Source organism: Drosophila tropicalis, unplaced genomic scaffold (assembly GCF_018151085.1).
Source record: "Drosophila tropicalis isolate 14030-0801.00 unplaced genomic scaffold, ASM1815108v1 contig_805, whole genome shotgun sequence".
Lineage (NCBI taxonomy): Eukaryota > Metazoa > Arthropoda > Insecta > Diptera > Drosophilidae > Drosophila > Drosophila tropicalis.
This window is the reverse complement of record NW_027173295.1, coordinates 3,147,548-3,159,779: the sequence shown is the minus strand read 5'-3', so window position 1 is coordinate 3,159,779 and position 12,232 is coordinate 3,147,548. Positions and strand designations below refer to the sequence as shown.

General features: G+C 35.1%; 1 protein-coding gene across 1 annotated transcript; it reads left to right on the top strand.

The window, feature by feature from the left end:
* The first annotated feature begins 1,144 nt into the window (after positions 1-1,144).
* LOC137580070 (uncharacterized transmembrane protein DDB_G0289901) lies at positions 1,145-5,094 on the top strand. Its single transcript, XM_068293983.1, is given in 5 exon segments — positions 1,145-1,161; positions 1,261-1,609; positions 2,991-3,261; positions 3,556-3,951; positions 3,992-5,094. Coding segments are annotated over 5 exon segments (1,695 nt in total). The 3' UTR covers positions 4,654-5,094.
* The last annotated feature ends 7,138 nt before the right edge of the window (positions 5,095-12,232 follow it).

The window sequence follows — 12,232 nt, the reverse complement described above, 5'->3', positions numbered from 1 at the left end:
TTGTGTGACGATTACACATTATGTGAAAGAAGGTTCGCCTCTTTGGGCTCTAATCATAAATATGGCTTTAGGTTAGAGTAGAGTAGTATTCAACAAAATCCATACTTGCTACGAGATTTGAATGTGAAATTGTATCCTCCTTACCTAATTTTGCTGGGCCTGTAAGTCTTTACTCATTCAGGTGTTGTTCGCCCTTCTGAAACCTCTAGACTTAGCACTTTTCCAATAATTAATGTTATTTTAAATCCAACTTCTAAAGGATAAGCTCCTTTCATAATTTTTTGGTTATTGATATGATTTTTCCAATATTTTTATATACTACCTCTCTATCCTGCCTTAGGTACTTACTTTTTGCAAAACTTTACATGTTGATTGGCCAAAGCAACCCATGAAGAATCACATTGCGTATACGCAACTATTGAGTAGCGTTGACCCATTTACGTACATCTTGAAGTTAAAAACTTGTTAACATAAAACATAAATTCTACGTTAGTGTAACATAGATGATGAAATATGCAATAGGCAGTCCAAAAATTTATTTTTAAAAACATATAAAAGTTTTTGATAGTTCTGATTATATTATCTCTCATCTTGGACTTTATGCCAAACAAAAACGACAATCGAAAACGTTACTCGTTTTTCTTAGGACATGATCAACCATGATATGATGTTATACATACATACACTATGCGCCGCTTAAATAGGACACCATGTATGCTTGCTTTACAAATGCAGCTCTTATAGGACCAATTGCTGCAGACAATTTTTGACAAGTAAAATTCAGAAATATTTGAAAGAAAGTTAATCAAAAATCGATAAATATATATTGATAGAACTAGTCTCTTGGAATTGAATGAGATTCATCTTATTCTCTCTCTCGTGATTTTTTAACACCACAAAAAAGGATTCACATAAAGGACTATTCTTGTTTTCAATTCCAAAAACAAATTTGTTGGAATCGGTAATCGATGCGGAAGCAGATTTTGTTTTCAAACTACTTTCGCTATGAAATCGGTTGATTTACACTCTCTCATTTGAAATTTTAAGAAAAAATCCGATTGAATTAGTTTTTTGGCTTTCAAATTTTAAGTTGAAATAAGGCTTATAATTCTTAATGGAATGGAAATCGATTCCTTCTGCTATCATGTCAGGTGTCCTCAGGTTAGAAATTGTGAATATATTTTTTTGGAGCATTTAGATTGGCAATGAATCAATCAGAATTATACAAACTTTTTGTTGCTCTTTTGTTGACTATTGTAGAAACAAGAAAAAAAGGCGCGAATTGCGCTTGAAGCGATTCTGGCGCTCACCAAAAACAACATCCTCAGACGATTCGACGGGATATGAGAGTCCGACACGGACAAAACAAGCGGCAAGTGGAAGTGATGCACAGCGTTTCAATCATCTGCATTATACCAGCCTTTCTCAGGGCTCGGGTTCTGGCACCACAACGACCACCACATCGTCGGCGGCGGCAGGGGCATCCAATGGTGGACCCATTGTGGGCACATCACAGGGAATTGGAGGAGGTGGTTCCGGAGGTGGTTCCGGTACCACAAGCAATAAACCATCTTGTTCCCTGCCGTTGCTTCAGGTGTGGCCCAGTCAGGTATGTTCATATCAATTTATCAACATACATCCATATATTCATATGTGTGTGTGTGTGTGTGTCTCTTTGGGTGACTATGTATGTGTGTGTGTGTGTGAAAGAACAACCAAACCCATACAGGAAGAAGAAAAAATATATACCTGCCAACAGTGTTTCAATTTCAGTTTTTAGTTTTTATGTCAAAATTTTTGGTCATTTTTTTTCTTTTCTTTTTTTGGTTTAAGTGAGGTTATGTTGTGGTTAGTGTTCTGTTGTGTTAATTTGTTTTTCAAAACAACTTTTTTTCTTCTTCTTCTCACCCACCCATCCACACACACACACACACTACACACCACACACACCACACACACACATACGCCCACAAAAAAAAAAACAAACAAACATATGTACTTACTGCTGTGTGTGTTATTGCGTGTTTCGGTTTCGGTTTTTGTGTGCTGGTTTCGGTATTATTGGTGTGGTATAGCCGCTTTTGCGCCAGGAGGGCTTCGTACAATTGCGCCGTAACAGCGGTCCCGAGGGCCAGCGGGTATGATTCCACAATATTCAGTTCTTCTTTCTATTCTTCAACAACTACTACTCAAGTTTTTTTTTCTTTTCTTTTGTTAACTTTCTCTCTCTCTCTCTCTCTCGCAATCTCGATTGTTTTTCTTTTGGAGAATATTTCCATTACCATTAACTAGTCTTCAAACATTTCTTTCTCTCTTTTTCTCTCACACCAAGTTTGTTTATATAAATCTTAGAATTTTAATTGCATGCCTCGAATCAATTTTTTTGTAATCCAATTCCACTCTCTCTCTCTTTAAAGAGCTAAAAATGCTCTAATGTACCTATTAACTACCTACTACTAATAACTAACTGAAACTAATTTTTGACTAAATCAAGTAATATGAAAAATCTACCCATATATATAACTTGAGGTTGACATTATGTTTTTGTTTTTTGTTTTTAATTTGAAACTTTAACTACCCTTACACCCCGCCCTCTTTTGAATTTTACAAATATATATATATATATATATAAATATTTAGATAAATTATATATTGGGCGATTTTTGTTATCTTGCACCCATTATTCAAACACATTATGTAAGTAACACCCTCCCATTCGAAATGAAATGAAGTAAGACACCACCAAACACCAAAAATCAAGTCTCTTCACTCTTTTGTACATAAGAATATTAAGAATATCGTTGAGATATCCACCACCTATATCCTTTCCTTCTCCCGCCTCTCCCTCACTCCTATCTTCCCCTCTCCTTCCTCTCTCTCTCTTTTTCTCTCCCCCTCCTTCACACAGCACTTAAAACCCAATTATTTAAATACATATACCGAAATGAAGTCGCCAGTTTCCTCTCTCAAATTAATTTGAACTCTTACAGGATTCACCGCGTGGCGAAGCCGATGGCCAATCGTTCATCTTTCCCGCCATTGTGGAGACAAGTGTCAGCAGTCCAACAGCCGCTGGCAGCAGTAGCAGCAGCCATGGCAATAACAGTTCCCAATCCCGACGTGACAACAATCATTTGAGTCTGAGTACAGATCGAAGAAGCTCTCTGTACTGTGATACCCTGCATGCTGGTGATTCGGGCATCGATTCAGTGCAGGCATCGCCATCACCAAATGCTTTCATAGCACCACCAGGAGTCCATGGTAAACCTAAATAGAAATAAAAACCATTGAGTAGGCCTTTAGATTTCAGTCTTTGACTCTTTTGGAAAGAAAACCATTTTGGCTCTCTTAAAGAATTTGCCTTATTTGTCTATTCAACTCCAAGAGTTAGTCGGCTAGAGCTTTAATGATCATCAGGCCATTCAAGGCTAAAACAAGTTGAGAATTATAAACTTATGAATCGTAAATTTCATTTCCGAGATAGATGAATGTTTCCTTTTTAAAAACTCGTTAATATTATTCCGATGGCAAAAGTTTCTTTATCTCCTTTTACAGTACATGGCCTACCCCTAGGACAAACGGGCGGAGGGTCCTGTCATGTCTCGCCCACAAGTACACCAACACAGGGATCACCGAATCTATCGCTGGGCAGGCGGGGCATACGTAATAGCATTTGTGTGGTGCCCAATAGTGGGGCAGCCGGAAGACGCAAATCGAGTGCTCTTCTCCATCCAGATCATGCTCGTCTATTTGCGCTGAGGATGAAACACGCGGCGGCATTGGAACGGGCTCAAACATCACCAGATCAGACATCGATTGAAGATGCCACTGAGTTCCATGACAATGGTTTGGCCACCAATCTACGTTTGTGCTCGGCCTCGTCGTCGACTACGTCGTCGCTTACATCCGTGGCAGCGGTCAGCCTGGGCGGGGCGGGAGTGGGCGGAGTGGGTGGCATTGGGGGGAATAGGGGGTGGCAGTGGTGGCTTAGCCACCAGCAGTGGCGCTGGCTCCTCCGGCTCCGCCTATGCTGTGGGCGCGGCGGGCGTACAGCAGCGCGTCTCCGATCCCTGGCTGCAGCCACAATCCGATAGAGAGCGTGACTCTCGCCAAGATCGTCGGCGTTCCTCGACAATGACAGCTCGCTATTCACTATTCGATGCCCTAGATCTGGAATATGTCCTACTCCGGGCCGCAGCTCGTGGCTCTGTGGGTCCCTATAGCCTAAGCGAATCCATACACAAGCTTACGTTTACCCAATCACTGGCATTTCCGGCTCTGGCACGTGGCTTGGCAACAAAACGACGACGATCTGCAACACACACCAGTTCGAGGCCATTGAATCCACATGAATCGGGACTGAATACCTGCGCCAAAGTGGTCACCGCTGTGGTCCTAGTGGCATTATCCTTTATGGTCTTTTTGATTGTCTACAAATTTGTGAGAACGTGAGGTTTACTCCTGGCCCCGACGCCAGATTTTCCAGTTACATATCAAACCACTTACGGCTTGGACGATCCATCATTCTCATCCTCGTCATCGTCATCAACATCATCATCATCAACCACATCGTCCTCGGTGGGCCGCAGTCTGGGTAAACATATGTCGGGGTTCAGGAGTAAATTGGGTCTGCGTCAGGCGGACTTTGAGTAAATTTTTTGTGATACAGAACTCTATCAATGACACACGAAACAAAACCAAAACAAAAAGGAGAAACCAACTAACACACACACACACACACATACACACATAACTATAATAAATCTAAAGGCTTAACATTTAGTAAACAGCTTCAAAAGGCTTGCCAGAGTTTCATTATAAAATATAATACAAACATATATATATATATATACATATATTTAATAACAATTCATTTTTATATATTTAAGCATATATACATTTTTTTTTTTGTTTTTTTGCTAATATTTAAGAAATTGCTGCTTGCATTTTCCTAGACTCCTTTTTTCGGCAAAATAATATTTTGATATTTATAAAAAAAAAAAGACACTGGAAAAGGGAGTGAAAGGAAAAACCACTCATTTTCATTTGCAGTAAGTGCCTAAACAAAACACAAAAGAAAAAAAAAAACGAAAACACAAACAAACACAAAAGAAACACAAACTTTTCAACCAACAAACAAATGGAACTTGTGTACGTATATCTATCCTGAAAACGAATTTATTATTAATGCTGTAATGACACTAAAGAGAAAAGTGTGAGAACGAGTGAGTGACTAATGTAGAATTTATCCAACTCACACTCACACACATTCTCCAATTAAAGTTCCCTTCTTTCAGTAGGTAGATAGATAGACAGCGCTGAAAACTGAGCTATACTTTTTTTCTTGTTTCTTCTTTCAACACTTTCTTGCCAATGTCCTTCATAGATCGTATAGATCGGTCCTAGTAATATATACATCTGACCTCTGATAATGTAAACTCATCCCAGGAGAGTGAAATTCATCATTTTAAGATTGTATCTGCTCATTAAAATTAAGAAAATTTTATAATTTGGATAAACTTGGAGCTCTGTAATTCTTCATCTATCATCATGGGTGATGAAATCGTTTGCCTTCGAGTTAATAGAATGAAAAGTAATTGCAAAATTTCTTACAAATTCATAAAAGTTACGTCTTTAAATATTATTCTATTATTTTGTATTATGTTGAGAACAATTCTAAGTAATAAAACTATAAAATTGAAGTGTGAAAAATTATGACAGCAATTGAAATGGAATTAACGTGTTCTTGTTTGCCATCGAAAAGTTTATGACACTTCAAAATTGTGTTAAAAAAATTAATTAATTTGCCAAGACTTGAGTTTAATTGGTTTAGAAACAATTCACAAATGAAGTTCGACATATTTTTGTTCGAACTTGCATTCAAAACTAAATGATTGTAAAGCTCGGCAACTCCACAAGCTGATATATTAGGCCTATCAAAATTACTTCCTACTTAGCTTCAAAAATGAACACGTTAGATACATGACTTGAGAAAGCTCGAGAACGAGACGGAATTGTTCAAAACGACTCGAAGTTGTCTAGTTTTTCAAAAATTCGAACCAGACTCATTATTTAGACCAAGGATGGCCACGTATTGGCTCTTTTGGCTCCCATGGCTCTTTATCGTCAGAGGCTGAGCAGAGAAAAATATCACTTTTGCGAGTCGATGGCCACATAATTTTCTGTGTCTCGAGTTTTATTTGTCATTTGGGAAAAATTTTCAGCCAATGTGTTTTTTTCGTTTAAAAGTGGGTTATAAATATAAATATAAACAACACTGTATATCGCACAACTTAAGCTCTAAAAGATTTCGCTTTATTTCAACTTCGTACCATATTTCTACTTCGTTTTTAAGTCCATTGTTTTCAATATTTTTCGTTTGTGACTTTAATTTTGTTTTAAATGTAAAACAAATAGACAAATTTCTCTTCAGAAACCTGGTTTTCAACGAAAAATTTAGAGCATCCATAAACGGATTCATTTTTAAGGAGTATTTAAACGAAATAGCTTAAAAACATTTGTCATTTTGTGTTAAGTAATATGATTATTAGGGAGCCAGCTTACCACACTAACCACTAACCCCTTCCCCTCGCTATATCCAAGACTATTTGTTCAATCTTATATACCTAGAACTTTGAAATGTTCTAAATAATTTTGGGTTTTTGAGCAGGAAGTTGTCAATTAATTTTCCACCCTCCCAATAATCCAACATTCTACCAATAGAAAGTTTAAAAGTTTGAATGTTGCGTACTCCAATTGATTCAAGAAAGTTGATCAATAGCTTTGCAATACTCAGTGTCATAACAGCATGAATTGGTAATTACTTTTCAATATTGAAAAAAAAATGAAAACAAAACACAATGTAAAAAATAATATAAAATTACTTACAATTATTAATTATGCATTGGGATTTATATTTATATTAATTGTAATTGTTAATTATCAATCCCATGATATGTATTTTACGCCTATGTACCTATGTATGTATGTATGTATGTATGTATGTATGTATGTATGTGTATAACATATGCAATTAAATATGAGATCTGATCTAATAATAGTAATGCAATTAGATTAGTTAGTTAATTAATCAGTAAATATATATATATATACCTACATATATAATTTTTGTGATTTCACTTTTGATGCTCTTTTCGTTTGGTCAATTAATGAGAACATTTTTCTACACTTTATCCCCAAAAATGAACTATTTATAATACTGACTATTGTCCCATATCCAAAGATACATCAAAGTTGTCCTCTTTGTCTGATTTTGTGTTAATTTGTCTGACTTATTCAGTTAGCAAGTGTCTGCCTTTATTTATTCTTTCTACTCTTGTCATATGTTGAAATCACTTAGATTTTATGATTAAATCATAACGTATATATGTAACTGATTCTTTATTAGTTCCAAATCGTATATAGGATACATATAGCTTCATGAATGGGAAATTATAGAATTGTCCTTATAACAAATTTTTATATATATCTTTATCTATGGAAATAGTTTCTGCATTTATCCAAGATTCTTAAATGAAATTTATCAAAATTAATTGAGTTGAAATTTGCATTGAAAATACATAGAGAACATTTAATACCCTTTATACCTGGTAATTGGTGAAGTAATTAGAAATCTACATATTCAGTTTATATTTCTCTCTGCATTATGTACTTAACTGATTAAAGACTGCTTACATTTTGTCGATGCTACCCATTATATATATTCTTCTATATGTCTGACTGCACATTCGATTTTTTAAACTTGCATCTAAAGCCAATCGAATTCGAACAAAATCTATTTACAAAAGGTTAAGTTTACTCCGGCAAAGGGTATTTCCAAGTCGGTGCACCGACCTTAACTTAGATCAAATTTTTATCCCTTGTCCTTATTTTAGTTGTTTGTTTCATTTGAAAAATAAAAATGAAAATGTAAATTCAAATAGTAGAATTTTTATACTGAGTTCTAAAGGATGGCATAGTCATGATTTTAGTAAAGATAACAAGGTAATATCTAGGCATATAGCATATTTACAACGTATGTATATACGTATATATATGTATGTATGTGTGTAGTTATATACAATATATATGTAAAGAAAAATATTTATAAATGTATATTTTAAACCGCTTAAATGTGACAAAGCACTTGCTGAATACCAGGATAAAGAAACCAAAAAGAAAACAACAAATCTCTCTACTCTTAACTTGCTGCCTTACTTTCCTCTAGTTACAAACCAGTAGAAACAACAACAACAACAATAACAAGAGAAAAAAACAAAAAAAAAAAAAACAAAAAAATTAATAAAAATACTGAAACAACTTCTTCACATAAATTGCTGCCTTACTTTCCTACTACAACAAAAACGAAACAAAAAAAAAACAAAAAATAAATAAAAAAAAAAAATTATGAAAAAAAAAACAAACAACCAACACTCTCTCAGAGCTTCTTTTCCCACTTTTCACTAAGAGCTTGGCCTAAAAACAAAAACAAAAACAAAAACAATTTATACGTATATGTTAAATGTAATATTAAATATGCAACTCATAATACAATTAAATGCTCTGGCATCAGATTAAGATAAATTCTTGATTTTGTAACTTCATACTCGTTTCATCCATCTCTCTCTCTCTCTATCTATTTCTCTCGCCTCTCATGTTAGTTAATGTTTAATATCAATGGCATAAATCAATAAGTAACCTTTTTTTTTTTTGTAATGTATAAATATACCAATACATATACACAGGCAAATATAAATGTATATGGATGTATATGTATGTCTAATGTAAATCTAATGACACACTAATAAGAAAATGAAGCGCAAAAACTAACTGTAAACCGTTACTGAAGTAAGTTGAAACGTGCAACAATAAACAATGAGAGAAATTTTCAAACAAATTGTTCAATTGTTGTTTCTTTTTTTCATTCAATTCGCAGTCGCAAAAAGGATAAAATAAATATTTCTCTTTAGCCTTGGTCTGTCTGGAAAATTACGATATTTTTTCCTCCCCCCTCCCGCTATTAGCTGAAGCGAAAGAAAAGCCAATTTTTTCCACCACGGTCAAAGGAGATAATAATTGATGTTATCAACTGTTGTATACCCTTTCGCACTCAAAATATCCTAATTATAGCAATATTTAAGTACTTCAATGTGACATTAGCTAAGTCACAGGATCACATGGAGATCAACAAGATTGGCGAGTTAAGCGAAATGTAAGTGTATAGAAAAGCCTTTATTCCACGTTTCAATCTCTTGCTCTCCATTTGCGATGAATGTGAGTAATGCAAATGCTTTAATTGAATATGATGATGATTTATAATCTGATTCCCAACTGGTGGTTCATGCAAAATGCGAAAAATCTGAAATATGTGCTGTGCAACATCAAACTGGACTGGTGAGCTACAATTATCCTGGAAATGTATGTGTGTGTGTGTAATAGGGAGTCCTAGGCAAAAAGAAAGTTATGCGTGTAAATTCCAGTAGTTTATTAACCATATTCCTAGTCCTTTATTGCTTAACATCAATTGACACATATGAAAAGTCCTGCAAAATGCTGAGATAAAGGACTTTTTGACTTAAAAACACAAACAATCAGCAATTTTACGAAAGTTATCAGGATTATTATTAATATTATTATTAGTATGGGATATACATATATAACTTCATTCACTACACTAGTTTGTAATTCTTACCCGGATCCTCGTTGTTAAGTTGCCCAATTGACTAATCTAACGAGGACTGCAAAGTTATAAGAATCTAACAAATTCCATAATGAAAGACTTATGTCGTTGTAAAAGGCGACCCGATAGTCCTTTAGTAGTAAGTAAATTAATAATCAATTATTGTCAAAATACCGATATAGTAAGTAGTTAAATCGTTTATATTTTATAAAAAAGAACATGGACGAGTCTACAAAATATTTCTGAGCGGAGTTTCATTAAAAAAGAAAAATATCTAGACTATCCTGTTACGGAAGGACGTTATATTTTGATTTGTTTGGAATATATATATCCGTCCCTGTTTCAAATGGTTTGCATGATGTTGTCCAGCCGTTTGAGAGCCGGTGCAGCTTTTGGAGAGATATGACGAACGCCATCCGGATTTCGGACTCAACTGACAGGATAAGTTAAGGAGTCGCTTTAACAATTTTGCGTAGAATGTCCATTCGTCTCTTTTTTTCCCCAAACACATGTAGTATCTGGCCAATTGCGATGAATACTCAGTACGGCTCAGATTAAGTAATTCTTCTCTAGTCTTTTCACGCTGATAACTTTTTAAGCGTTGTTAACTACAGGGATTGGGAGTGTGTTATTAAAAATGTTTCTAGTCTCTCCTCGACAGATTCTAACTACTTTTTCTAAATATTAAGTAGCTTCATTAAATTCATTCGCCCACATTTCTTTGAGAACTGATGAGGTCCTGTACATTTTTCTGGAATACTTTTGACCACAATAGATCCACTTACTACTAATGAGTCATCGATATTCTTTGACCAGGTAACGTATTATGTCCTACTAAATCTTTACATTTCAGTATCAGTTGTTCTATTTCTACGATTTTCTTATTGTAATAACAAGTGTTCTTTATAAAAGTTAAGCACCAACAAAGTAGCAAAAGTCGCATTTACAATCAATCGATTTTTCATTTTAAATAATTGTAAAAGGTAAATTGCAGAGAATTCCGTTTTTTGGGGGGCATAGATTTTTCCAAAATCTTAAATATTAAAGATAGACGTTTAAAATCTTCGAAGAAGTTGTAGATCTAGCAAAACAAACATAATCTGCATACCACAAATTTTCAATTTGTAGCCAATTGAAAATCTGAATTTTGTATGGAAATTTTTGGTCCTTTGGGCGAGGCTATTTTACAACACAAGTTTGTACTAAAGTACTTTTTTCCTTGAACTACAAAAGAAAGTGAATTGAATTTCCCGTCGAATGACATATTTTTCATTCAAATCGGATAAAAATTAGATAGTTTTTATCGCCTATCAATATGGCCAATCTAAGCAGCGGCCTTGGGAAGGGGTATACGCATGAAAAGAATGATTCTTCCGGTGAGCTCCACTGGGATCCTCAATTTTAGTCCAAAAGGAGTGACCAATTCTTTAGTATGTTAAGAAATGGATAATAAAAAACACGGAATCTTCTGTTTTCACTTTGTTTTCTTACCTTAAACCGAGGAAATGCAGCGGCCCAATCAATTTAATAAACATAGCATACTTTTTTGGGTAACAAATCTTCTTTGGGTAATTGAAAGCTAGAAAAATTGCTAAATCTCTGGAATTTGTGAATAAGTGCATTATTACTGACTACTAAAGTCACAGGGTTGTCAGTATTAAGGGCGTGGTGGGGAAAGGGTCAATTTACAAAATGTTGCAAAATTTCACTTATTTCAAATGTTTGCTACCATTTTCCAATTATCTTTATTTAAATTTTTGTTTTTATGAAATTTTCAAAACTACCTATAACTACATATAAGTACTTATACATATACCAGTATTTATTTATGGAATGCTTCTAAGTGTTTTGAGGTTCATTTGTCATCTATGCAAGTTCACATTACCTGCCCTTGAGGTCTAAACAAATTTTTCAAAATTTTATTCGCATGCCTTAATACACAGGTCCTCGGTCCTCCACCTTAACATTGCTTCCCCGCCAACCTCTTTGGTTCGCTTCGCTTGGCTCCGCTCCTCTTCTCTCCTCTATCAAGGACACACAGAGTCAAGGCCTCGACAATTGCAGTTCGTTTTTTGTTTTTGCAACAAGTTGAAATAAAAATGGGGAAAAAAAGGTAAAAAAAAAGGCTTTTTCATCTCAAGGCGTCGACGGCGGCCCAAGCGCTCAACTGTCCCCGCCCGCTCGTCGGGTTGGCCCGGGATCCTCCCCCTCCCTACCCCCAACACAAACACACACACAAGCACATTGCCCGCTGCTAACTGTTGCCCACCACTTTTCAAATCATCCACATCCGCATGAGCATCCGTTTCGTTTTTTTTTTCTAACCTTGAGCTCTAAAAATACGCTCAGGTATATCAAAAGCGAAGAAAAACCCGCATAAAAACAATTTTTCCTCTTTTTTTAATGCAAGTGGCGCGACAGAGAGACTGAGATATAAGTAAGTAAAAAAGAGAGAGAGAGAGTGTGGAATGTTTCTTTAGAGCAAAAACAATTTTCCAAAATACAATTTATATGGATTCAAGTGCCATTTCCGCAAATCAAATATAGAGAATA